Raw genomic sequence first — 27,786 nt, 5'->3', positions numbered from 1 at the left:
TATTAAGAAGAATTTGGAAGAGACAGTTATGGCTTTCTCTATGTAGGGATATGCTGTTATCTAAAGAAACATAAAATGCTAAAACAGTCCTTTGGCATTTCTCCAGCATATATTTGCTTTCAAGCTGTTAACTGTAGTGATTTTGCACTAAAGCCCCATCATTCAGATATCAACAAATAGTATTAAAAAAAAAAAACAATTTGCAGACAAATCCTATTATTAGAACATCCAATCTCTGTTCCAGCAGGGGAGGTGGGAGGGGAATAGTTGACAGAATTATGTGCTTATTTTCTTGACCTGATTTTATGCTGAGATCAAAGCTGATGGTTTTGCAAAATGTAACTCTTAGCTGAAATCTGCACCATATACCTTTAACTCAAACCCCCCAGTACATAAGGATATCCTTGCCTGGGGGCACCAACGAATAAAAAATCCTGATAGGTCTTCAACCAATCATTCAGAATGGAAGCCTTTTTTTTAAGCAGATAAGTTCTGATGAAAATTCTGACATTAAAATCATAGTTCTAAAAATTGAGTTTCACCTCTTCCACAAACAGCACATTATTTTAACTCCTCTTATAAAAGGTATTTAAAAAACAAAACAAACTCAGTGAAATATCTCCTGAGTTTTCTGTTAATGTTGCAATGAATGTTCTACATTTATAAACTGGGGTTTAGAAGACCTTTTCACTGTCATACATACATTATTAATTCTGGTGTGTGTAAGACAAATGCTACATGACAATAAGGTCTTCTATGAATAATTTAAGATTAAAAAAACCTTTTGAATGTTTCCATTTGAATTATATAAAGCTGCAACATGATAATCACTATGAAAAAAAAAACAAACACCAAAAAAAACCCCCAAACATAATAGTCCAGCAAAAAAAGATCTTTTCTATTTCTGCTGTTCTAATGTGCAAATCCTCCTTAGGGCAGCAGAGTCAAGCTTCCCACAGTTTAGTGTTTAATTTAACATTCATATTAAAAATGTAGCATAAATTTCAGAGAGTACAAACCCTGTGCATGCTGTATCACCACTTCTCTACGCACCCATTTTTTAATTCTCTTGCATCACAACTAAAAGTTTGTCCCTTAGTATATAAAATGCTACAGGAATAGCTGACCAGTGGTTTTGCTACTTTTTAATGAAAAAATGGAAAAAGTTACCAAAGCACAGTAACATGTTGCTCAGAAATCAGTACTTACGTACTGAAACCCAAATACACGATTCACAAGGAATCAAACTATTAATATGTACATCTAGAATAGAGCTTAAAATGGCAAACCACCTAACAACAAAAGGTATTCCACCAAGAGTTCAGATTGCATTAAAAAGGAAAAACCAATTTAGTATTGGTATTTTTTAATTGCTTAATACATGGCCTACAGTACTCTTCATAGCATCCTACAGTATTTACTTTACCTGCCATCAAATGATCAAATCTCACCAGTTTCCAAATAGCATTGATGTTATCTTTTTGCTCTTATGCACCAACGACTGCCTGGCTCTTTTCCTCATGGTACCCACCTTCAGATGGGCAGCTCAACTGTTTTGTATTTCTTTTGCTGCCTTTCAAAACGCTGTCTTCTGCTGATTCTCCTTAAGTACAGATGCACTGCAGCTGCAGTCCTCTGAACTTCCCAGCATCAGGCAGGCAGACTGGAAGCAAAGGTGCAGGTCACTGAAGGACCTAAGTAGCAACAGCTAGACACACCCGCCCTGTCCTTAGCAGGTGCTCAGAGTGGGATGCCACCAGTAATGAGCTCCCACCAGAACTATATCCACAGCTGCTGTCCTGACTGTAGGATGTGGTTCTACAAACTCCAAATGCACATGAATGACTACTTTCCTATTCCTCTCTCTACTCCATCCCTGACCCGAGGACAGGCGGATTGATACCAAGCTTGATAATGCAACACTACTGCTGCTTTTTAACCACACCTTTTCAATCTCACATGTTCATGTCTAAAACTTGGATATCAAATTAAATAAATAATACATATGCAAGTACTTTAAAAATACTAACATTTTCATGTATCATTTTATGCATCGGTTGGTTATTTTGCCACTGTTAAGTACCTATACGTGCTTTCTTGGACAATTAAAACTGTGTTAGGAATATATACACACAAGTACTTTCCATAGAAAAAGTATTTTTATATTTTCTTTCATTTCATTGACAAAAAATACACTTTACAGAGAAAGTTTTAACTTTAATTATATAATTTTAGGGCACTGAGAAAATACTTATTATTACTTTATTATTAAATAAACCATCTCACATATTATTTTACTTAAAAAAAATTAACTAAAAAAAAATTAACCCTTTCATCATTATCTTTGTTGCTTGGGTTTGGTTATGGCTTTTTGTCATTTGGAAAACAAATAACACATTGTTCTTTCCGCATGATTAACACATTCCCTCTGAAAGATAATACATTAAAAAGGGAATGACTTTTTCAAACTCTTATTACTATTACATTAATTCATGCAGGACAACATCAGCTGCATACAGAGCATGACTTCAGGTGGAATAGCTACCTGCTCATATTCAGGTTCACTATTATGTTTCTGTCTAAAGTACAGTGAAATGTTTAGACTCTGACAATTGTTTTTATACTAGCAGGAGTCAGTTTGTGTGTGTTCTCAATACATCACAAAATTTACACTATCTCCTTTATCTCTGCTTACCGCCATTATCTTCCCTTGCCATCCTCCCTTGTTTTATTTTTCTCCTTGGTACATGCTGTATCTGCTTGTGCAATAGTTCTTTAAATGTAAGTTAATTTGCTGTTTTGTCTCAAAGCCTAGTGAAAAGAAAACAAAACATACTGATGAAAAGAATTTAAAAACAAGATTCTATTGTTTTTACATGTTAGCATACTAAAGGTATGCATTTGTTACATACTTTCCCTGGGTACTGTTATTTTTCTATAATTTGACAATACCTTTTTAAAGTAGTATTTTCACTTTCTGTATAAGCTTAGCATTTATATAACAGTGTCATCTAACACACAGTATCAGATCTACTATGCATTCCATAAAGTAAAAGTACATATCTTCCAGTTTATTGTTCCATTTACCTGATTTCATAGAGAACCTACAATGTTCAAAGGACTTACTGACTAAATCTGGCCTTCTTCCCCACCTATGTAGGCTGTGTTTTGGAATTCATAAACTGAAACTGATATGATTACACTCAACTGTTACTTGAAAGAAAAAAAATAAAAAATCATCATAGACACAACAAAGTCAGAAAAAAGATAGGTGTTGTCCCTGAATAATTTTAACATACTGCCTGTGTTTATGCCCATTATGCACTGTGTAGCAACCACTATTTCCTAAAGGCTTCTGTATTTCCCAGTTTATTAAGTGGTATATTACCTCGCTCCTATACTGATGACAAATATTTATTTTCTGTGTGTTGTTACATGTTGAGATTGACAACACGGACTCTGGTGGGGTACAGGCCAAAGACCTATGCTGCTTCGCTAATGGGCTTTTTATACTACCATTACTACCTTGTGTTCATGTGCTTCTACTGCTATACTGATTGGTTCAATGCTGCTATCCACACTTTCCTCCAGTCGTTAGCCGAGATTCTTCTTTCCACTGCAAGGTCCTTCTTCTCCTGCCCTCCTCCACTTCAAGGACACAAGGCCAGCTCATCGAGGTTAAACTCACTTTGGCCCTCGTACTCTCCCACAGTTACACTTTTCTTTCACAGTCACTTTCATTCTCTTCCAAGTGTTTATTTCTGAAACATATGATATTTATAAACACCTGTCAGTTGCAACAATTTCTTTACTAGGGAAGAACTAGATTATCAGAGACCTTATATTACTTATATTTCAACTTCAGACAACACTTTGTGTTAAGAGGTTTAGCAAAAGATTACGTTATCATTGTAGGGAAAAGACAGGTCTTGCAAAGGCAGTAATAAAATATTTTTCTACTCATTTTCACTAATTCTGTTTCCCAGCAGAATTGCACATTCCTCTCTACTGCTTTAAATTAATAATAAAAAAAAAAAAAATGCTAAGGCATCACATTAAATTTGCCTGTATAGCACATAGTTACCTCCAACTTTACAAGCATAGGTTCTCCATAAGAAGAAATGCTAGCCACTATTTGCAGGACAGTATGTTTATAAAAATAAAATAAGCAAACACTCTGGGCAGAACATTCCTGCCATATACATGTTGCTACATAAAAGGAGTAAAAGTTGCCTCTGGAGAGCAGTTTTAAATAATTATCTGCATTTGGTTATATTTCTAATATTACTACAGTGAGTTACCACTGTCAATAGCCCATGAGAGAAAGCCATGGGGGTAGACAAGACCCTTCAACAAATAAAGGAAGCAGCGACCCAACACAAAGCACGGGCTTTTGTCTGAGGCCCGGCAGAAGCTCCCCAAGAGTTCCAATTTTTATGGAAATGTCCCAGGCACACTACTAACTACGCCTACTGTTTCCTGCTATTATTGGAAAACATAGTTTTCGGGAACAGCACGACAGCCCCGATGCAGCACTACACAGCGATGTAAGCACTGCAACAAACACACTACGGGAGCGAACCAGCACCGCCCTCTCTGCGGGAGGAGCCTCCGCACCTGAACGCGGCCAGCACAGCACTAACAGGCTCCTGCCGCCACAACGATCCCTGCTGGGACCGAAGAAGGGGGAACCGGGGGCACCCGCTGGCCCACGGGAACCATGACAGCAAGCACCGCCCGTCCCGACACCGCCCCGCCTCTTTCCCCTCAGCCCCGCCCGGCGGAAGCGAGGCTCCGGCCCGCGGCAAGTCTGGGCATGCGTCTCCCTCCCGCGCAGGCGTAGGGCGGCCGCGGACAGGTGACGCGGCAGCGCTGGGGGCCGCAGCCATGGTATACATCTCTAACGGTGAGCGGCGGCGTGTGGCGGAGGGTGGAGGGGAGTCCGGGTTTGCGCTCGCAGGGCGCTGTCAAGGCGCACCGCCGCCGGTGGGGAGAGCCCAGCAGCTTTCCCGCTGCCACATCAACCCTGCAGTCTGCGTTCGAGCCCGTACGTGCTCCCGAGCAGCCCTTAAAGGGCTCCTGAATGTGTTCCGTAAACCTCCGAAGCGTAAATGGGAGGCACTCCGACTGCAGACAGGGAAGCAGAGACCGTACGAGTAGGTTCACCCGTACAGTATTGGGTGGTGGCGGCAGCGATCCGGTTATTTCAAGTACTTGGGACGACACCCGGCAGGGAACTAAACCTCCCGTCGCTGCCAACGAAGGGCGCGTTCTCCACCTCTAGCCCCGTGTCAGCGCCAGAATGGACAGATACGTTGCGGTGTAAAACACCATACGCTGTCATACACTCATCCCTGGCTCATATGTGCTTTGATGTGTTGCAGGACAAGTTTTAGACAACCGGAGCCGGGCTCCTTGGCGATTGTCATCTATAACAGATTTCTTCTGGTCTATAGCAGATTTTGTGGTTCTGTTGTAAGTAGCAATTAATCCTTTTGGTGAGGTTTCAGACGTGTTCTATGTAGAAGCTACTTAGTGCTGTACGTAACAGCAATAAAAACGTCAGATTACGCTTCAGTGTTCTGTATTGACTGTCCATAAAACACATGCTCTACTCTAGTGTGTCTTTAGTTATTACCCCCTAGAGTATATTTAGCAAAAAGTGATGCTAGCTTATTGTCACTCCAGATGAGTTGTCTTGACATTTCTTCCATTTTAATAGTGCAAAAAATCAAAAGCATATGGTTTTGTTAAAACAGTTTCTAATAGGTGGTCAAATAATTAAGATACTATTTTAAGATTTTCTACCACTGACAATAGATTTTGGCAATGTAAAAATAATGACACATCAGTAATCAGAAAAATTTGTGATTTTCTAGTTTAAGTGAGTATAATCTAGAATTAATTCAGATTTTCTTTTCACATGTAGGAGAAAAATTGCCAAATTTATTAAACAGCGGTGATCTTGAAAAGATAATGCTGTTCACTCCTGAACACTACTTACTGTTCAGGCCATTTCGTATATCACAGCCAAAAAATTCAGAAACTATATCGAGCAATCAGTTCACCCAACACCTGTTTTTATTTTTCAGTTTCCAGAGCATTATTCATCCAGATTTGAGAAGAAGAGGCTACACATCATCCTCCTATTCAGGAAACAATGATGGCAGAGGGTATTCTTTCATGTTCACACTAGTTCTACTTTTTTCTGATTTATCTTAGCAAAGTGACACATATTCAGATTACAGTTATCATCGAATTGGATCATGTAAGACTAAAATGTTATCTGCAGTATTTTGTCTGAAACTCACTGATAACAATGGGTAGCTTTGGGTAGCTGTAATAGTGTTATAGTCTAACTCGCACTGAAACTGTTTTTCAGACCTGCCTAATAGACAGTATGCATCTGTGTTGCATTCTTTTTTGTTACACTTGCTTATATTCAGCATTTGATTTACATTAAAACAATCATGTACTGGATTACCTACAGATAAAGCAAAACAGTTATAGGAATATAACTTCTATAAACACTATAGGTATGATGTTTTCTAATGGCTTGTCTATCTTTTTTTTTTTGTAAGACTCTGTAAAAGGCTCACGTAGCCACAGCTTTATCTTCAGAGACAGAGAAGTAATTAGAATAGTTTGCATATGAGAATTTTTGTGAGGGGCTGGGATTTAAATTTACAGCTTTTCACATGAAGCCTAAACAACTCTTCCAGAGTTCAGATTTTTTTATTACCATCATTTAGAGACAGTGTTCTTCTATTTCTAGTTTAACAATTCAGTGCTGATTAAATAGATGTTCTTCTTGCTTTCTTTTCAGGCCCCCAGCACTTCCTCGCCGTAGGATGGGTCAGATAAATCACTGGGCTGGAGGCCCCAGTCCACCACCAATGGCTGGAGGTGGATGAGGAAGGTAACTCCAAATCTGCTGTATCCTGCTTTGAACTTTGTTTTCTGGTTTGGTGTTTATTTTTTAATAACAGTGGTAATTGAAAATTAAGGTAGAACGGAGTCCTCCATTTGTCCTCCCTTTTGCAAAAGTTACCAAACTGGGAAGAGAATCAAAGTGGTTAGGTACTTTCAGTAAAGGAGGGCGGGGAGAGAGAAGGGAGAGTAGAAGGTTTTGGCTCAGAACATTGAGCTTCTACTTTTAATTGCATAGAAATGGATATATGAAGTACAGCAAAAATTTTTGAACACTGGTAAAAATATTTATAACTTTAAATTTGCAGCCAACAAAATGACAAGTCCTGTCCACAACAATAGTGACTGAAACTTTGTTTGCATTTCTGATACTTATCATATGACGCATGAGGTTTTTTGCTTAAACTAGATGCTTCTCAATAGGAAAGGAAGAAATTAATGAAGTTGTTAAAGGTCTATTAGTAGAAATCTTTTTTTTCTGTTACTGTGATACAGCTATGCAAATCTTCAATTCTACTAAATTGAATAAAGCATATTAATCAGAGCATATAAATCAGAGTTGCTTAAAAGGAGGAGGGGGGGCAAGAAAAAAAAAAGGTAAAAAGCCCTGGTCTTTGTATTTCTTATAACTGCCTGAACTTTAATTGTGGTTTATTAGCTTGGCTAATATTCATCTAACACTGGATGCATGTATAGTATAGTTTAATTTACTTTAAGACTTCTGTAAACAATCCTTCTGTCTCATGAACCACTCCCCATTGTTACCATAACAAAAGTTACAAGAAAAGAAAAAAGCAAACACATGCAGGTGGTTAATACCTGTAAATCCTGTAGGGAAAAGTTCATATTCCAAAAAGCACATGCACCAGGACTTTAGTTCCCTAGAAGAAGGATAAGCTGCTTTCCATGATTTTTTTTTTTTTTCATTTCGATGTTTGGGGTTTTTTTCTTTCTGACAAGACATAAGGCTAGCAAAGGCTGCCAGAAGAGTTTTTAGGTAATACCAGCACTGTGTAACCTGCTCAGGAATAGAAGTTTGCAAGCCTTTAGTGTGTCTCATTTAGCTAAATTAAGAAGGATTTTATTTTAAAAAATATTTCTTACATAGTTTTATCTCACAAATAAAGGCCTTTAAAGCTACTGTAATTACTTTGTCTTTTAGGTAAACACTTGCTGAAGAGGCAAGCAAAAGCATGCACATTTGCAAGATGAAACGGAAGAAGAGTTTAGCAGTGGACCAAATGAGCTTGAATGTTGTGAATGTGCATGTCTAAACTGGAAACTGTTCTGTGATACAAACAGATTAATGAAGTTGCACTGGGAACTCCTTCAAGGATCCAGTGTAACTGAACCAGTTTCATTAAATATGTGTTTACTGTCTGAAGTCTTTGTATATATAGTTTCTGAGTATTTTACTGTAGCTGCAAAGTAATAAATAATTTGGCTTGTGACATCATTCCTAGAAAAATCTGTCTGAAGTACAGAAAACCCTTTTCAAATGAGGAAGAACACGTAATTGCTACAGAAGGTCCCTCGAGTCAAAGAAATGCTTCCCAATAGGTTTTGTATTTATTTTTTGTCAGTACTAACATTCTGTATTTTTATGGTATTAATAACCTAAAACCACTTTTAAAATGCAACTCACAAATAACTTTTACAATCCATGCATTCCACAAACTCACTTCCTTAAGGGCCATAAAGGGTTTTACAGCATACCTGGTTCATAAGCACCTCTTGAAGCAGCTTCCTTCTCCATTATAAACACCCCACCATAAAAGCCCATTTGCTGCACAAGACTTTTCTCAATTAAATTAAGGCTTTGCTTTTCTTACATGAAGAAAAACTTAAGTACCAGTAAACTCAAATACCAAGTGCTAACACAGAAGAATTTCTTTTAAACAGTAATTACCTTTTAAGTAATTTGCTCCATTTCAGGATGGGAGTTTTTACTGCTGGTCTTGGGGCTCGGGGTGGGTTTTCTGTTTAGGCAGTATCTATTTGAAAAAAGATTGGCTACCAAGAATCCAAATTATCTTCTACAAAAGTGCCACTGCAATTTTTCTAGTTACACTTCTCTAATATTCTCTTTAGTAACATCCAACAATGCCTTTTGGTTAGCATATACATCTGCTAATTAGCTGGCTTGGTGAAATCACCCCACCGCTGCCTCCTGCTGCTTTTACAGGCAGCCAGCACAAAGTCACTGTCTTTCAAATTGCCTTCAGTCCAACAGACGCCACATCTTCATAGTTCATCGAGGAACTTCCCACACAGTGATCGCTGGTGCACAGGTAGTCACCGTTATTTCTTAACACATGTACCACACCTATCGCAGTACTACGGTGGTTCCATTGACGCCGTGTTTTTAGGTAGCTGGCGGACCGCGCCCTCCTTGCTCCGCCCCACCCGCGGGACCAGCCCAGCTGGCAGCTTCGGCTGCTGCCTGGTCCGACCTCCTACGGCGGCCCCCCTCGGGTTCTCCGCTTACCGCCGCCCGTGCCCTCACCGCAGAGCTCGGGGGAACCGCAAGCGCCGCCGCCGCTGCCCGCCCCGCTGCGAACCGAGGCGGCTCAGGGTTAGCAGCGCTGAAGACCCCCGGGGCACCCCGCGGTACCTGCCTGAGGGGCGGTGCCACGCTCACGCCCGCCCGCTTCCGCCGCGCGCGCAGGCTTGACAGCGCCACTCGACGCTCTGAGAAGCGGCTTCCGCCCGGCGGCGAGCATGACCCAGGCGGAGAAGGGCGAGGCGGAGAACGGGAAGGACAAGGAGCGGGACCGCGACCGGGAGCGCGAGCAACGCGGCGTCAAGCGGCCCATCGTCCCCGCCGCCGTGCCCGAGTCCCTGCAGGAGGTGAGGCCCGGCTGCAGAGCGGCGGCTCCTCGGGGCGGTGTTCCCTTCCGGCAGGCCGGATGGCTGCACTGGGGCGGGCCCAGCGGGGCCTGGGCTCGGCCTTTTAAAGGTCTGGGTGCGGGTTGGTGCACGCACCGGCTCACTCCCGCCCGCGTTGTCGTGATTCCAGCAAATACAGAGCAACTTCATCGTGGTGATACACCCCGGCTCGACCACCCTGCGGCTCGGGAGAGCCACGGACACGCTTCCCGTTGGCATTCCCCATGTTATCGCGCGGCGGCACAAGCAGCAGGGGCAGGCGACCTACCGGGACAGCTGGCTCCTTAGGGACGGGCTCAATGTAAGCGGCCGCACACCGGTGACAGCGTACACCGAGCTTGCGAAAACGTGTATTTTAATGCCCTATTTCCGTTGCATCTTCTGTTGTGCAGTGTGTGTCTTCCCCTTGTGCATTATGTACTTCCAGAAAAGACGGATTTGTCCCAAGACAATTTTTTCCCCCTTTTAATATGCAGTAGATGCCACTTTACTGAAGCCATTGAATCCTAGAATGGTTTACGTTGGAAAGGACCTTAAAGATAATCTAATTTCAAACCCCTGCCAGGGGCAGGGACACCTTCCATAGACTTGTACCAGTCTAAGCATTTTATTTAATTTGTTCACAATCTAAATCTAATAAATTGATAGGTTGAGTACACATTGATTTCTCTGCTCCATGGTCTCATATCACACACAGTATTTCAGTTCATAGAATGCTAGCTGTAGAACTAGAATTGGACACCTCTGTTTTTGAGTGTGCTGGTGACAAGTAGATTTGTAACTACGATAATACAGCAAGTCATCTTAGTCCAACCTGCTCAGAAAATATATGTGGTGATCTTACTCATAATTTGAATTTGTAAAAAATAGTCAAATTAATGTCTGTAATATTAAACCTCACCTTAAAATAATTGGGATCTATTTAAACATTTTTTCCTCTTACTTAATATTTCTGTACTTAAATAGAGAGTGTCCTGAGTGCGATACTCTGGAGATAAAGTTTAGCAGCCATTAAAATCAATTAAAAGATTCAAAGTGACTTAGAAAAATAGCTGTTGGGAACTCTAGTTTGAAAGAGTTTCTTTAAAATAAACATGGTTTTTTTTACATTGTAGAACCTCTGTATTTTCTACTGTCTATCGACTACAGTAATGATTTAACTGTTTAATAAGAGCTTTAGTATTACCAGTGTACTGACATGTAGCTGGGAAGCAAGTACTTACACTGCATATTTGTGGGTTTTGTTTAGAAACCTGAAAGTACTGAGCAGAGACAAAATGGCCTTAAAATGGTGGACCAAGCAATATGGTCCAAAAAGATGTCAAACGGCGCGAGGCGCATACCAGTGTCACCTGATCAGGTAACTCATTCTTAACATTTTGTTAAATTGTTCATTTGTGAAGCTATTTGGTGTGATGCTGTGTCCTAGTGGACGAGCATTGATACCCTTTATGCAGCAAATACAGATAGTGCTGTTGTGTGAAGATCTGAACTCTGAAGATCTGATAAAATTAATATCTAAAATGGTTCTTCGAGGGCTGCCCTCGGGAGGGATGTTTCTTTGTTCTTTCATGTATAAAAAGTGACTGGTAAAATACTTGTCAACAGCATTTGCTTTGATAACATTTCAGGCCAGGTCATACAATAGACAGATGCGGCCAGCTATTTTAGATCACAGTTCTGGGGCCAAGTGGACAAACACATCAAATCATCCTGAATTTTTGGTAGGAGAAGAGGTAAGATTCATTTTCCTGCTGAAATGAGGCTCCATATTGTATTTTAATGCAGCTGTGTAATCAGTAGTAGTTTGCTTTGTTAGCATGTGTTGAAAAACACAGAAATTCAGTCAAGCAATACAGGAGAAACTTACTATGGTCTAACAGTGTATTTATTAACATTCAACAGGATGAAACAATTTCCCCCATTTGCCTAAGATGTGTCCTGTATCCTTTACTGCTATAAATCAGTGTTTCCACAGGGACTAGGCTAGAACTTTGCCCATTTGGTACAATTCAGAGAAAACACAAGAAACTAATTAAAGGATCAGTACATGAAATCACTGCTGAGTAATTAGGTATTCATGAGCTTAAAAGAGTCTTTAAATTATTTTAATTACTAATTTCACATAATGGAAAAATATACCATTATGCTCAGTAAATGTCCATGGATATGAACATTCAAATGATTTAAACCATGTATTTAATGTCTTTTTTTTATTTACAGCCTCATAATCAGGCCCTGTTAAAAAGAAATCTACTGTATTGCTGTTTCATCTTGCTACTGTATGTCTTGTATCTGCTTCTGAAATATTTCTGTAGTATTTAATACTAATATGTGGGGAACAGCAATGTGTGGAATATCATCTCTTATTTTCAGGCACTGTATGTTAATCCACTAGATTCATACAATATACATTGGCCTATTAGAAGAGGGCAGTTGAATCTCCATCCAGGACCTGGTGGCTCCCTCACTGCAGTATTAGCAGACCTTGAAGTTATATGGTCACATGCAATACAAAAATATCTGGAAATACCATTGAAAGACCTAAAGGTGAGCTGTGAACACATTCATGTATCCAGTTCTGCAAATTTTAGTATAACAGAGAAGCAACCTGCTGTAATTGGTACCTCTTACTGATGGTTTTCTTAAGAAATAAATTATTTCTGCTGTTGAGCATGGTTCCTAAGACTTAATTTGGAATTTTGTCCATGTCTTTATGATAAGAATTGTTAATAGAACTTCTAGCAAGGAGGTTTCAGTCTTAGTCTGTTTGGTTTGGTTCTTTTTTTCCTTTGCATTGAACGTAAAGAATGCAACCAAGGAATGGTTGCCTAATACTTGCATAATTTATTGTCCTTGCCAAGTAGATGTTTTCTCATATCTGATGTGCTTCTGAACATTTTAGTGGCCTGTAAACGCTTAACTTGGTACTTCCTTTGAACTCATTTTTTAAAGTAATAAAAATCTTCTCCCTTTCCGTAATTTCACTTCTTTTAATAACTTGTGTATTACGCTTTCTTCCTTAGAATCGGGTATTCAAGAATGTAAAGAGCAACTTAATTCGAGAGCTGGCTTTAATTTACTTATCTTTAGTACTACAGGTGCATTTTACTGATTCCAGACATCTATAATAAACAACACGTGAAAGAACTGGTGAATATGATCCTAATGAAGATGGGCTTCTCAGGTAAAATCATACATACGCAAACACTTGATGATTCATACTGTAAAGATTAGTTTTTTTCCCATTAAGGCACATTTTTGCACATCACTCCCAGTTTGGCTGAGACTAGCACCTTCCAAATTTTGCTTTTCCCATAACTGGTGTCTCTTTTACTGGTACTCTTTTACAGGTCTAATGGGGGGTTTAAAGGAAAGCAGAGGGTGAAATTAGACCTTATTTTATAATTACTTAAAGGGCATATATAAAATGCTACAGGTGATAATAATCAAATTATTATCATTTGATAATATAATTTGATAATCAAATTATAATCATTTTAATCAAATAATACTTGATTAAAACTAGGAAAAAAAAAGTAAAGTCTGGCAGGAGTATCTTTAATCTTACAAAAAATAAGAACATTTGAATACAGGCATCCACCCTTCTCATAGCTTTTCTCAAGCCTTTTAAGGACAAACCCAACAAAAAAATCTCCAAGCCCACCCCTATCTTCACTAAATATACAGATTCTCTATGTAGAGTCAGGCTATTATGTAGATTTTAAAAGAGATTCATGTGTCCTTTAAATATCAGCAACATGGCTCTCGCACTCTGCATAAATTAGATATACCTTTTTCTTGCACTGCTAGGAATTGTTGTACACCAGGAATCTGTCTGTGCTACCTTTGGAAGTGGTTTAAGCAGCGCGTGCATTGTAGATGTGGGAGATCAGAAGACAAGTGTTTGCTGTGTAGAAGATGGTGTTTCCCATCGCAATACCAGGTATCTTTTAATACACAGAATAAATATAAGCATGCACTTTGGTGCTTACCAAAGATTTGACTTCAAAAATGAGATTTTTTTTTTTCTATAAATATCAGGGTTTTTTTACTGTTAGTCATCTAAGAAGGTCATCATGTTACAATATGAACCTTAAAGAATTCTGACATCTTTAAAAGAAGAAAATGGGCAGAATTGATACTGTGCTCTGCAAACTTTATGGAAGTCATGATCACAGCATGTCTAAAATGTTCCTGGTATTTCTATGCATCGCACTGTAGAAGGCCAGTATTTCAGCAAATAAATAAAATACTCTTGTTCTTCCCTGTGTTTTAGGCTGTGCCTTGCATATGGAGGATCTGATGTCTCAAGGTGTTTTTATTGGCTTATGCAACGAGCAGGATTCCCATATAGAGACTGCCAGTTAACTAATAAGTTGGATTGCCTGCTGCTTCAGCACCTCAAGGAGACATTTTGTCATCTAGACCAGGTGAGAAGGGGAAAGTAATGTATTCTCCAAGTAATTTTTTTTCTTTTACAGAATGCTGGTTTTGGTAAGCCTATAATTGCTTATAAATAGAATAAATAGTAATATTTTACTCAGTAGAATACTGACAAGAGTCTGAAAAGCTTTAAACTTGAAGTATTTGAAAGTTCTTTTTCTTCTAGTTAAAAGGAATCCCAACTCTTAGAAAGGTTGTTTCTTTGTCCTTATTACTGAAAGAAGCTGACAGTAGCTGCTTATTCACTGTTATTCAACTTCAGTTACTTGGCCAGCAGCCCTCTTCTTTTTTCTCTTCTCATTTTAGAGGCTTAGGCATGTAGAAGGTTGTTTTGGCAGATCATGCTAAAGGGAAAATAGCCAAACAATTCAAGAATAGGCAAATTACATTCATAGTCCGAATAGTTTTGTTACTCTTTGTTGTTCCTACAGTTTAAGTGGATCATGTGTATCTAAAAGACACAAAATTTTTGTCTACATTGTTTTTGACCTTAGGATATTTCTGGATTGCAAGATCATGAGTTCCAAATTCGGCATCCAGATTCTCCAGCTTTGCTGTACCAGTTCCGTTTAGGGGATGAAAAATTACAGGTGATCTTTTAGGTATTTTTTAATTACAAGAATTATATTCAGCATTTGAGCCCAGTGCTATTAAGTTTACATGATTTATGCGTTGTTCTTAACATACACTTGTTGATAGTTTTAAAATTATTATATGCATGAAGGCACCTAATGCAGCACAGTGGGTGCACAAGCCTTACTAGCTTTAGCTAGAATGCTTGTAGCTTCAACTAAATAAGATATTTATCTTTCAAGTGCAAAGAATTATAATTTTGCTTCAGCTCGCCATTGAATATTCTAATTTGGTAACAAACTGCATTTGAGTACTTATTTACTGTACAATACCAGAATCTGGCATTGTGTACATGTACAAGTGTATTTGTTGGTTTGTGGGTTTGTTTTGGTTTTAATTACACAAAGCTGAAGACAGTTAAGCATTTTACAAAACTCTATGAAAAAATGTATACTTAATTTTGAACTTTGGGGAAAATAGAACAAGGTTTTGTTTTTTTTTTTTTTGGGGGTGGTTTTGTGTTTTTTTTTTAACAGTAAATGCCAAAAAAAAAGTAAAACTGTGGAATAAACACATGTGAAATCTCTCATTCTTCAGGCTCCAATGGCTCTGTTTTATCCTGCAACTTTTGGAATTGTTGGACAAAAAATGACAACTTTGCAACACAGGTCACAAGGTGACCCTGAGGATCCTCATGATGAGCATTATCTGGTAGCCACACAAAGTAAACAGGAGCAGGTGTGTGAAGGCTCATTTTAGTTTTCATTAAGTATTATTTAATTGGGGAATAAAATAAGAGCTCACTAGCTCACCGTAGAAACCAAAGCTTGTTACCTGAATCAGAGCATGAAAGAGTAAACTTACTTAAGGAATTATGGATGTCTAGACAACTTTTTAATTAGAGCTGTGTATTTTCAGAGTCTGAGGGCTTCATATTATGGCATTGATAATCTGATGGAGTTCAAAATAAAACCTTACTTTGACAGTGCAGATTAAAATGCAAATTATACGAGGTAATAATGCAGTGCTTAACATTTCTGTTATGAAGGGAAATAAGATGGCATTTAGTTAAGTCTTTGTATTGTTCTCTAACCTGCTGAAGATATTTTTACATCTTTCATAGTTTCCCTTGTTTTCTCTTTTTTTAAGTCTTCAAAAGCTACAGCTGATAGAAAATCTATGTCAAAGCCTGGTGCATTTGAAGGAGACTTGAGAGGCCAAGCCTCAGACATTTCAGAGAGGATGTACCCACAAGAAGTAGAGCTAGGATCTTCCCAGAGTGATTGTATGATGTCTGGAAATGATTCAGAGGAACCTTTAACAGCACACATGTCCAGGAAAACAGCTATTTCTCAGTTTGAAGGCAAAGCCTTAGGCCTTGACAAAGCCATTCTTCATAGTATTGACTGCTGTGGTAAGAATTCCACTTGTACAATTCTGTAAAATACGAATGTCAGTGTGGATTCATGGTAACTCCTAGGTTTCACTGAATTAAGATGTATGTCCCTAAGTTTTTATCATTTCTAGAGTAGCTACACTATTCCTTATACTTGCATCTTTGAGGTTTCTTGAGCTAAATATTTTGAATCTCCAGGGAAGAGAAAAATAATTTTAAAAGCAAACATTGTTTTCTATCTGTTTTGACTTGCACTAAATTCTTTATAATACAAATACAGGCCATTTTAACTTTAAAAACCAGTTATATTTCTATATATCCATTCATTCCAGCATCTGATGATACAAAAAAGAAGATGTACAGCTCTATCTTAGTAGTGGGAGGAGGACTCATGTTTCATAAAGCTCAAGAGTTTCTTCAACACCGAATTCTAAACAAAATGCCACCTTCTTTCAGAAGAGTAGTTGAAAATGTTGAAGTCATCACAAGACCCAAGGTATACTGTCTACTGAAAACTAAATGGTTAATAAATTATGATTGGTTGAAATCTTTGAAAGATTAAAAAAAACAACATACTCTTTCAGCCCTGGCGGTGTTCAAGGCCAGGTTGGACAGAGCCCTGGGTGACATGGATTAGAGTGAGGTGTCCCTGCCCATGGCAGGGGGGTTAGAACTAGATGATGTTAAGGTCCTTTCCAACCCTAACTATTTTCTATCATTCTGTGCTTCTTTCAAAACCACAGATTAGTTGAACATCTGAAGAGATTTAGGAGAGGTTTTAGCGCACAGCACTCTCCACTTACAGGCAGGATGTTAGAGGTGCAGCAAGAGTGTTACTAGTATTGACCACTAGTTTTGATTAACGGCCATATTTTCAGAGAAACAGTCTGGCCTCTGAAGTTAAGAAAGCTCAGCAAGAAATTGCATTATGATTTATTATTATTATTATTAATAAAGGATGGCATTAAAAGAGCCATTTTCACTTAGCATTAATCAGGCAAATTTGTAAAATCAAAACTGGAGTTTATGTCAGAGCCTACCTTGCTGAATGCGGGATGTTTGTGACATGCCTAGAAGGCATATTAAATAGTGACTTCTCGAAACATCTTTATTCTTTCCATATTCTTATCTCATTATTTTTTCCTGGGTAATTTTGAAAAACTTCTTTTCTCATCCTCCTCCTCAAGATCCTAAGAGGTGAATTCTGTTGGAAAAATTGACATACAGCTTTGGAGAACTATGCAAAATTAGGCCAGTGATTGTGTACAATCTGTGTTTTAAATTTAGGATATGGATCCCCGCTTAATTGCATGGAAGGGAGGTGCTGTTTTAGCCTGTCTTGATACAACTCAGGAGCTGTGGATATATCAGCGAGAATGGCAGCGGTTTGGTGTCAGAATGTTACGAGAGCGAGCTGCATTTGTATGGTAGTGAATGGATACAGTTACAATGGAACCTGCCTAACCGAAGATTCCTTTCTCCAGATGCCCCTTTTTTCCACTGCAGATGTGTTGATCTTCTGCTGATAGATATTTTTGTATTTTATTAAAATTAACTTCAACTGTTATTTTTTCCAAGTGGTGCAAGAAATGCACATTACTTCAGCATTGCTGTCCTTCCCCTTTTGAATTGTATGCACTGAAGTCTGTGTACAGAGTATCTCAGTCATCTCCAAATTTACTATATCCGTATTATACAAGTTCTGTGTATGAGAATTGCATCTTGTGGGAATTTAAGGTATAAAATATTGATGTGGCAGATGTTAAACCAAGATTCATGTCACATACATGTACACAGAAGCAATAGCTGAAGAGTGCAGGTTGTGGGTTTCATGCCTTATTCTGATTCCTACTCTAATATTGCCAGGAGATGGAATTGTTATTGCATAACAGTTATGTAATTGTTATATAGATCATCATGGAAGAAGTGAAACGGAGACCCAAAACTACAGTTGTTGTTAGTATTTTGCTTATATAATAAATTATATTCAGTTAAAAGACTTAAGAATTTGGAGTATTTTTCTTCCCTCAACATCAGAAGCTCTTGTTAGTTTCTTATTATCCATGGTAGTTGTCTAATTTTTTCCCCTACTAAAAAAAATAAGTAAATCCAGTATAATACACCCAGAAGAACTAGATGCATTTTTATACATCCAGCACTACCCTCAATCCCATGGTACAGGTACACACACTTTTCCTCCCAACAACCAATCCTTTACCTCCAGAAGTGCTATTTGTTGGGGATTTTCTTCTGTAATGAAGGGTCCTGTTGTCATGGTTATTGACCAGCACATTACAGGACCTTTTACAATAATTTTCCTTTTCTCCCACATGGCAACCATAACATCAGTCTGGCAGCCCTCATGCTGACAGAAAAAGAAAGGACGGTATGATGAAAACACACTTCTGGATATAGAGCCAGTACTTTCAACATGTGGTTGTAGCTGCACCTGATCAAAAAAGTGCTTAAAAGAATCTGTTTAGCAAAAAAGACCCCATATGCTCCCTTAAAATATTAGTGTTTCTACAAACAATGTGAACAATTTGAATGGCATTCTAAAATGGCAAGGGAGTAGAGGGGGGACTGGCTCTGTGCCTCTTACTTTTTCCTAGGAAAAAATTAGATAACTTTGTATAAAAGTATGAAAAGCAAAACTAATGAACTGAAATTAGAATTTAAAGCTTAGATTCCCATCTTCATGATGAAATAGATCCAACTTGGACACCTTACCTGCACTTACCTGTCCCCAGGTAAGTTTAGCAGAAAGAGTGTTCAGTACTAGAACAACTTAAGGTCATCTACAGTGAGGGAGCAGCCTTACATTACAGACTTAATATGTTAGTCATTCTGCAAACCAAACCCGTGAGAAAATGTGCTAAGCAAAGAAAAATTAAACACCAAAATGCTCACATGATCGCAGATGATGTTTGCTAAAGAGGAAAGTTCTAACTAAAAATGGTCCACACTCTAAATGATTCACTGATTTTACAAGTGTTTAAGAGATTAAATATTTACTCTTCATTTAGGGGAAATAAAAAACATTGAAGGAAAAAGGCCAGACCTGCCTGGTCTGATAGAATGGTAGAGACTACAGAGCAAAACAACTGGGCCAAGAAACACTATTTCAGTGAGTTACTGCAGCTTAGCCCTACCCCATTCCTGTGGCCTGCACATCCATTAGCGGTTGGTCTGTGTTAGATTGACTAGAGTCCATCTTCCAGTTTAATTTCACCCGAGAGAATCAAGGCTGCACTCCTCAACCACCCTGCAACATGAACCAAACCACAGTGAGGCCAGTGAGCAATGCCCTTCAAAAGTGCAATACTGATTTAAACTAAAACATTAATGTAACCACATCTGCAGTTGCCTAAAGAAACTTGAGAGTTTCTATTACCATGATACCTAAAAGATAAGTCTCTTACATATAATCTTATCTAACAAAATGCTTGCAGCAAAACTCAAAGAGGAATTACTAAAGGAGAAATACTAAAATTAAAAACAGTGAGAGCTCTTACCTTGATCTGTGATGACGCAGCTCCTGCAGCAGTTACACAATCATGAGTAGAGCAGCAAGGAGAAAACACCCAAGTCTTCCAGCTGAGTCAATTGTGAGGATCTCTGACAGAGAAAGAACAATCACATTAAAATAAGTCTTGCACACCTGAAAAAACTGTGTTCAGTTAGTGGATTACTGAAATGAGCATTTCAAATGTCTGCATATGGAAGAGAAATGCTTAAAGGTAACGAAAAATGGTCAGTAATCACACTGCAAATTACAGAGCTGTTGACTAATTTATTTACTTTTCTTCCCTACTTTGAAAGAAACAAGGCATACTGGTCTGAATCTGCTGCCTCCAAGTTCTTCCCATATTTCTGGAATGTACCTCCATCATCAGTTGTTCTCTCCTTTTGTTTAGAGTTTTACCATGAGCAATTGATAACAAAATAAATAATTCCTGAACTGCAGCATTACTGTATTAAGCATAAACCTTGAAAATCTAAGCAAAGGTAAAATGCACCAAGGCCAGTGTACTTGAAGTTATCTAAGACCAAAGTCATCTGCTTCTTAACAGAATATCGATATTCAAGTATTTGTATTCCAAAGCATTGCTTTTACAAGATTTTTGCAAACATACAGGGGAAAATCTGCTGAATATATATGATACATAATGCAATAGAAGCCACTGAGCAGTTTCTGCTTAGTTTTCATGGAATGTTGACTCGGGAATGCTAAATATTCAACTAGCCACTGGCTTTCATCTGCACACCACTTGTTAGGTTTTCTGTAGGCTCTCTCTCATATTGCTCATTTTGATTCTCACATTGATGAAATTACATGTTGATTTCACTGAAGTAAACCAAGTTATTTGGGGGGGGAAGGAAGAAAAGACAAGACATAACAAAAACCCACACCATTTCCGAAATTGAGAAATAAGCATTCATATCTTTCACATGGCAGCCCACTGGTTGAATAAAGCAGTTTTACAGCTAAATATTGTGCTAATTCCAAATCCTATGTCTTCCACTGCAACAGTGTAATAAAAACCCTTCAGAATTCTGTAATCTAACCTAATTACAGAATCTAATTCTATAATTCTAAATTTAATTAAAGCAGGAACATTAATGGCTTCCTACATAATTAATAGTGCTGCTTATTCACAATATAAACCTAAGCAAGTTTATTAGCACTTGCTAGATGTACCTTTCTGTGTCTGAGTGTCCCCCTCTAATAGTTAGGACTAATGCCAGCAGGGCAGCAGCTAGCAGTGCTTGCAAAAATCACTTGTCTCTATTAGAATGCATGTCTTGAATTGCACAGCGACTGGCAGTGACACTTGTTTTTACATGCAGCTATTCCTACAAATATTAAGCAAAAATGTGAAACATCAACTTCTGTTCTCAATTTAAATGCAAATTCAAGGACACAAACATACTCCTGGGAGCCAAAGTTATCCATAATGCATTTAATGAAATGCGCCAACATGAAATTTTGAGTGTCTCTTTAAAAGGAGGTTACAATACAAAATGAAGGTAAGAATACTGTTGTATTTTATGTCTACATGTACTTTTCATCATAAGGGATTTTAAAGGGGTCTAAATAAATAGGCAGTATAACCACTTCTGAGATTTAATAGATGACAAAACCAACCATTAACTGCACTTTGTGAGAGTGATTATTATCCATTTTGTGACAACAATGGAGAAAAAAATGGTATTAACTGCACTGAAATAAAAGGATGCTATTTATTTTGAAGTTTACACAATCACTACAACAGTATTTGAGCAGTTTACTGAAAACAGCTTAGGGAACATATTCATTAACATTTAAGGCCCAAGTACAAATGCAGAATTGAGGTCAAGGCATTGAGCAACTTTCTCAAAGGGAGACTTGATCAAGACTGAAGAGCTCAAAGGTATATAGAAACAAACCCCAAGCTCAAGTTTTCCACTGTACCCCTATTTGAGCCACTGAGTAGTAGGAACCTATGAATGACCAGTAACATAGGTCCATACTATATATGACCAGTGTGTCAAGTGGCAAGATTCAAATAATTAGGCACAAAAGCTTAATTTTTTTATGATCAGGTCAACAGCACATTAACTATGTACAGGCTTTGCATGTACACACATATACCCAATATCTAATTGTAGCTTTCATCATTATACTTATTCCAATCACACAAGGCCATATGCCACACAGAAATTTCTTACAGAATGCCTTATTAAAAATTGATTTCTTTTTCCTCTACTGTCAACATGGCTGAAGAGAGATGAGTGCCTTTTTGTTGTATGCTTGCAAGTAGGACTGACTCAACAAGATGGAAGCCCTATCTCCATGCTAGTTTGGAAGATCTAAACAGGGCAGTTCTAGAAAATGCCAATTGAAGGGAATAATGAAGACCCAGTTAAAATAAAACAAAATAACCAAAAACCTCTGAAAAGATCCAGATTAGAGTAATGGAGCAAAGTGACAGAAAAGATCAGATGATAGTTCTCTGAGCTAAGGACAAGAATGAGTGATCCTGAGCAGCCAAGGGTAAGACAGCTTCCCTGAGTTGCACAAATAGCCAACAAACCCCTGCAATCCTGCACGCCTGCAGGAGGAGCCCTTGAGATGAAGTGGGAAACTCCATTTTTGTCCTGTTCAAGAGTGACCACAGCCAGAATTTTGTGCTACAGGAATGTGCTTAACTGCTGAAACTGCTCTGCTGCTTCATAAACCTTCTTGAAGCTACCATCTCATCAAAAGAGAAGTCACCAAGAATCAGAAAGAAGGAATAATGATGAGCTGTGGGCAAACTCCTAGAGTCCCAGCAGACAATTCCTTCATGAGGGAATGGCTATTTGGGCAGCTGATTCTGATAACTATTTCTAACCACCCTAACCATAACTGCTGCATACTTTCAATTATATGGCTGGTAGGCTGTAGAGTGAAACTAAGAGTTTAAACTTTCGAAGTGTTTTGAACACTGTAACTGATTTTAATACTTAAATATGATCTACTGTGCTGCACTACACAGTTCATTTCAAAGGCTTTTTTAATCCCTGCTGTTATCGAGATGCTTCAAAAATACTCAAACATGAAAATCTCTAGAGTGCATACAACCATTTATTGAAAAGATGTAAGAAAACACCACACATAGAAAGAATGCATTGCGCTTCTAGAATAGTCCCTGTTTTCTTCCCAATTAGACCTTATAACCTCAATACAGCAAACATCATATTCAAGTGGAAAAATTAAGACTGAAGGGGTGAAAAAGACTACCACAAAAATATTTAAATTCATTTCTACTAAGAGTGAACTGCGGAATTTTCATCTTCATTTGAACAGCCAGGCATCAACAGGCAAAACTTTGTGGACTTTGGTTTTCCTACATGAAATTTTTCCTTGCAGATAAGAAGGAAAGTTTCAATAAGAAGAAATACCAGAAAAAAAGTTGCAGGATTTTTAATTACCATTTGCTTCCCTTGAAAGGGTAAGAATAAACATTATTATGATGACTTTCAACAGCAGCTCATGATTTTTTTTTTTCCCTTAAGGTGACAGATTCTGAATTAATCTCTAGAAAGCATTTACTCACATTGACCTTCCACTAGAAAGGCTTAAAAACACAGCAACTGAAAAGCATCAGCTTCAATTCTAACGCTTCTTTGAGGGCTTACATAGGACTGCTGCTTTGCACATTTAAACAGTGACAGATGGTCATGACACTTGGTGCTCTGCTAAACAGAACTGGAATATTTAAAAATCAATTCTATTTTATAGTCCTCTCAAGTTACTCATTCTTGTACAAACTGGAGTAGAAATTAGTGTAAATTGTTAGTATTAGCTGCAAGAATACTTACAAGGTATTCTTCTAAGAATACATTGTAATAGACAATGTAGCAAAACTGAAACAGGTTAGTTTATAGAAAATCCGGAAGTGTCGCTAAACCTAGGGAGTCCAGATAGATAATACAGCAAATTCACTTTGAATTTGTTTCTTGTCTACTTCAGTCAGAGCTTCTGTAGTTTGTAGCTTCAAAAAAGATAATGGTGTGCTTTTAAGTTTCTGTCACTGAAGATAATCCTGATCTCTGCTAATCCATCTTAAAGAATTAGGACCCCAGAACTCTACAACGTGGACCCATCCATTACTCTTCATCAGTGGTTTTGGTTCTTTTCTGGTTTTCTGTATTGTTCTATTCCTGAGAAATGTGTACTCACTTTCTATTTACTCACTTTTTCCTGTTGTGACTGTATTTACAGTGTCTCTAATAATTAACTTTCTTTTTTCCCCTAGGGCATAACACCAATGATTTATGCCCTTTACACGATAATTCATTTTTCCTTTTGTCTTTGAATTATAACCTCAATCACAGATGCTTTTTGTGCTTTTTTCCTAGTCAAACATTTAAAATTTCAGCGCAGGACATCTTGCCATCAACCTCTAAAGAAGTTTAGGAGAAAGTACACATCAGTGACTGCCAAAACAAGATGATAAATCTGTAGGGAAGAAGCTCTATCCTGAGACAGAGTTGTATTATACATCTCCTCCTTCACAATTATTTCAAACTTTGAGGATGATTTTAATAATTAAACTGAAAAGGCCTTTTAGAAAATCAATTTTCTGCCCATCAGATAGTAGAGTCCAGAGCTGATAGGTCATTTCTATGTGAGCATAACATTATAGTCATTAGTACCTTTGATATTCCTATGATTGACCTACCCAGGCATTAATATATAAACAAATTATGGCCTTACAAATTATGGCTTTACAAATTATGGCCTGACACACCCTTAAGGGCTCTGCTTTCACAAAGCCACAATTTAAACATACTGCAACACAAACAACATAGTAAAAATTCACTGATCTTTGTGCTAATTTGTGTATTGGTCTATTGTCTTTCCAAGAGTTTTAATGTAACATGAATCAACTGTAGTAATGCATATAGCAGAATCCATCCTGCTCTTACACTTCTAGCACAAAAACAAAACCACCAGGTGCCATAAGATTATAATCATCAGCTCTGGAGACTGGTGCTTGGGAGTTTTTTCCATGTGAGGGTCAGGGTTGCACACAAGTAATTCAGGTTACCTTTTTAGGTCTTGCTTCAGCCACATCTTATGGGCAGAATTCACTGAAATTGAAGAAATCAGCAAATTAACTTTTTTCTTTTTTTCCCCTCATAGGAAAAAAAAAATAAATTGATTCTTATTAATGTCATCAGAGTGCTTAAAAGCTCTAGCAAGGGACCAGGACTATGACTCCACTGCAGCAGGTGCTATACAACCAGAAATCAAAACCTCACTGTTCACTCAAAAGAAAAGAAATAGAATAGTTCTTAAATGTGTGTATTTAATTAATATTTATATACTTTTTACTTTCTTACACATATTGAACACATTTTCTATAGACTTATTTGCTTACTGAATTAAAGTATTGAAGGTGTATGAAAATATTCAAATACTGCAAACCCCTATCAACTTGATTTCAAGTATTCTTAATCACTACAAAAATTACAAACCACTTATATTAACTATGCATTTAGTTCCACAGGAGACAATTAGTCTTTTCCATTAATGAATAATTATTCAGAAGTTCACAGTTTGGTGCCTGAGTATGAATAATCAACCACCCAGAGACTGTCCACTATTCTCTGCTTATCTAAGAACAAAAAGCATTAACAAGCAGTTATCCCAGAGAATTATTAGTCATCCAGTACATTCCAAGCAGAGAGATAAGGAAGGACTTGGGAAAATAATCAACACCTGTGAGCAATAGTGAAGATACTGTAGCAAGAGACTACTGTCATTACAAAATGTCAGGAGAGAGTGCAAGTTATGACAATCTTGATTAGTCTTCATCGTATCATCCGTATTCTACCATGAGTATTCTGAATGAGACAAGACTCTTGGGTTCATTCTCCAAAAGCCCTCAAGAGCAGTTGATACCTACCTTGGAGAAGTCTAGACACCCTGATAAAGTAAACTCATCCTGTCCGGACAAGGTAAAAGGAAGTCATGTGACACTATGCCCTTGAAACAGGAACAAAAGTAGACCAAAATGTTTGAATGAGCAAGTTTTGAGAAACATAGTCATGGACAACAGCCAGAGAACAACAGGGCATACACAAAACCAGAGCTCATCTAGCAGACACAGTGAGGAAGACTACTGAAGACCACCAGAGGACCCCCAACAACCACCTAAGAGACTGTGTGCACATGTGTCTAAACAAACATTTACATAGAATAATGAGTTCTAAGAAAATTATGAATATGTTAATAGTTTCCTGGAAAACTAATGCATATTTATGTTTTACCTGAATAAAAAAACCTCCATAGTTAAACCATCATGCACACATGAGGTGGAGCAATCCCCTCTATGTCCAGTGCTGAAATAAAGGCTGTCTGCTTTCTAAAACCCCAAATTGAGTCTTAGAGAGCTCTTTGACCAACTTTTACTGTAACACAGTAGCACTGACTCTGCACACACCCAATCCTTGGCCATTTCCCGGTAAATGTTAACGGGATCTTCTCATCACTATGTTTGAATGCAGTTTAGCCTACAATGAACTCGCACAGAAGCGGGACATACTGAAGACACTTAGAGAAAAAAGCCAGCAGAAAAGTTGTATGGAAGTGGCAACGGCCCTGTAGCATTCTTAGTATTTTTTGCTACCCAGTGGGATACTGTTGAAAACCACTGTTGATTGCACGCTTACACATGATGACTGCTACAAACAGCTAGTGGTCATTGCTGAGGTAATGAGTCAGGTAACACACACTGGGGTGGTGGGGCAATTCATTTCACTACTAGCTCACTTTCAAACTAACCTATTCGGAAATCACATCACACAGTTCAGGGTCACCATTAAAGCCTTGAATTGCCAATTCCAGCTCAATTTACAAGCGCAGCCCTTGAACACTGTGTCCACGCACGAACACTGCACACACCAGCTCGCGGGACCCCTCCTCACAGGACCTTTCCCGCTGCTCTCCGCTTCACCTCCACCACCCCACGTCTCCCAGCACTGCCGTTGGAAAATGGCTGTTGCAGCCGAGGCGACCTAGTTTAAGGAAAGCTAATGCTTTTGTCTACCCCACTGATGGGCTGAGTGAAAAAGCGAAAGCCTTCCCGGGAATGGTCGGGAGGCCGCCTCGCTCCGGCATCTCCTGGAGGCAGCGCGGGGAGCTCGCTCGCAGCCCTGTTTCTGCGTGCGGGAGCGGCAGGGTGCGGGAGGCTGCGGACTTCGTCCCGCTGTCGCTGTGGCCGGTTTCGAAACGGCACGAAGTCGCTCTGACACAACTTTGGCAGAGGCCAAAAGGGTGCATTCCCCTGCGAAGTTCCACCCGCTCCCCCGCCGAAGCCAGTCCCGAGAGAGGGGGCCCCGGCGTCGCAGCCCGCCCCTGGCTCCGCGCTCTCCCGCCGGGGGCCCCATCACTTAGCAGGGACCACCCACCTGCTCCGCGCTGGGGGCTGCCTGCGCTGGACGAGCGAGTGAGCGGGGCCGCAGCCGGCGGGCAGAGGAGCCTCTTAGAGGCGCTTCTGGGAGCCGTGAGGAGGAAGGGCCCGGGAGACGGGAGCGAAGCCCCCCCTCAGGGGCTCTGAGGAAGGCACAGGCCTCCCGGTCCTGCGGAGGGTACCGGGACAGGCTCGCGATCGCCCTCCTTGGAAGGCCCGCTCTGGTCCCCGCCTTTGTGCGGTACAAGAGCTGCTCCGGGCTCCCCGAGCAGAAGTTCACAGCAGCCTGATGCCCTGGTCCTGCAGATACGTTTGTTCCTAAAGGAGGAAATGGTGGGGTAAGTAGGCTTGGACAGTTCAGCCACTAAAATGAAACTTACAAGGTTTCTGTAACCGAATGAACTTTCTTACTAGCAGAACTGGAATGGAAAGTTAATCCAAAACATTCCCACAGCAGGTGAATTTAACTTGTGTACACAGTCTGCAGTGGGGGAAGAAACTGAATAAAGGTAAGAGATGCTGTTACCCGAGGGGCTGTTCCTCCTCCGTCTTACACAGACAGGTCTGACAGGATTTGGCAGCGCAGTGCTGTGAAGGGGAAACGTC

At 39.1% G+C, this 27,786-nt stretch overlaps 2 protein-coding genes and 2 long non-coding RNA genes across 6 annotated transcripts in view; 3 read left to right on the top strand and 1 right to left on the bottom strand.

Annotated features, from left to right (window-relative positions):
• Positions 1–27,786, top strand: part of LOC133270559 (uncharacterized) — a 985,299-nt gene that overhangs the window by 546,443 nt on the left and 411,070 nt on the right. The gene's annotated exons all lie outside the window — the stretch shown is intronic.
• Positions 4,753–6,923, top strand: SELENOK (selenoprotein K). The gene is made up of 4 exons (XM_061455875.1): positions 4,753–4,906; positions 5,385–5,475; positions 6,093–6,173; positions 6,827–6,923. The coding sequence occupies exons 1-4, from the start codon at positions 4,888–4,890 to the stop codon at positions 6,921–6,923; spliced, it is 288 nt and encodes a 95-aa protein (XP_061311859.1). The 5' UTR covers positions 4,753–4,887.
• ACTR8 (actin related protein 8) lies at positions 9,521–18,241 on the top strand. Of its 2 annotated transcripts, XM_061455864.1 has the most exons (13): positions 9,523–9,780; positions 9,950–10,120; positions 11,069–11,179; positions 11,451–11,555; positions 12,196–12,369; positions 12,913–13,006; positions 13,633–13,765; positions 14,099–14,252; positions 14,760–14,855; positions 15,436–15,576; positions 15,988–16,252; positions 16,567–16,730; positions 17,522–18,241. In XM_061455864.1, the coding sequence occupies exons 1-13, from the start codon at positions 9,652–9,654 to the stop codon at positions 17,663–17,665; spliced, it is 1,881 nt and encodes a 626-aa protein (XP_061311848.1). In that variant the 5' UTR covers positions 9,523–9,651; the 3' UTR covers positions 17,666–18,241. The 2 variants fall into 2 exon arrangements, with proteins under 2 accessions (XP_061311849.1, XP_061311848.1); XM_061455865.1 differs by lacking the exon at positions 15,988–16,252 and having other exon boundaries at positions 9,521–9,780; positions 15,436–15,562.
• On the bottom strand, positions 22,500–25,694 carry LOC133270560 (uncharacterized). 2 transcript variants are annotated; one of them, XR_009743827.1, is made up of 3 exons: positions 25,675–25,694; positions 24,692–24,856; positions 22,500–23,754 (listed from the first exon to the last, which is right to left on the bottom strand). It is a non-coding gene; the product is annotated as an uncharacterized LOC133270560 (long non-coding RNA). The 2 variants fall into 2 exon arrangements; XR_009743828.1 differs by lacking the exon at positions 22,500–23,754 and having other exon boundaries at positions 24,617–24,856.

This window comes from Pezoporus flaviventris, unplaced genomic scaffold, assembly GCF_033815535.1.
Source record: "Pezoporus flaviventris isolate CSIRO_AGI_PZ_B2104156 unplaced genomic scaffold, CSIRO_AGI_Pfla_v1 ptg000021l, whole genome shotgun sequence".
In the NCBI taxonomy this organism is placed as follows: domain Eukaryota; kingdom Metazoa; phylum Chordata; class Aves; order Psittaciformes; family Psittacidae; genus Pezoporus; species Pezoporus flaviventris.
Note: the sequence above shows the minus strand (reverse complement) of the source record. Positions and strands in the feature narration are given on the sequence as shown.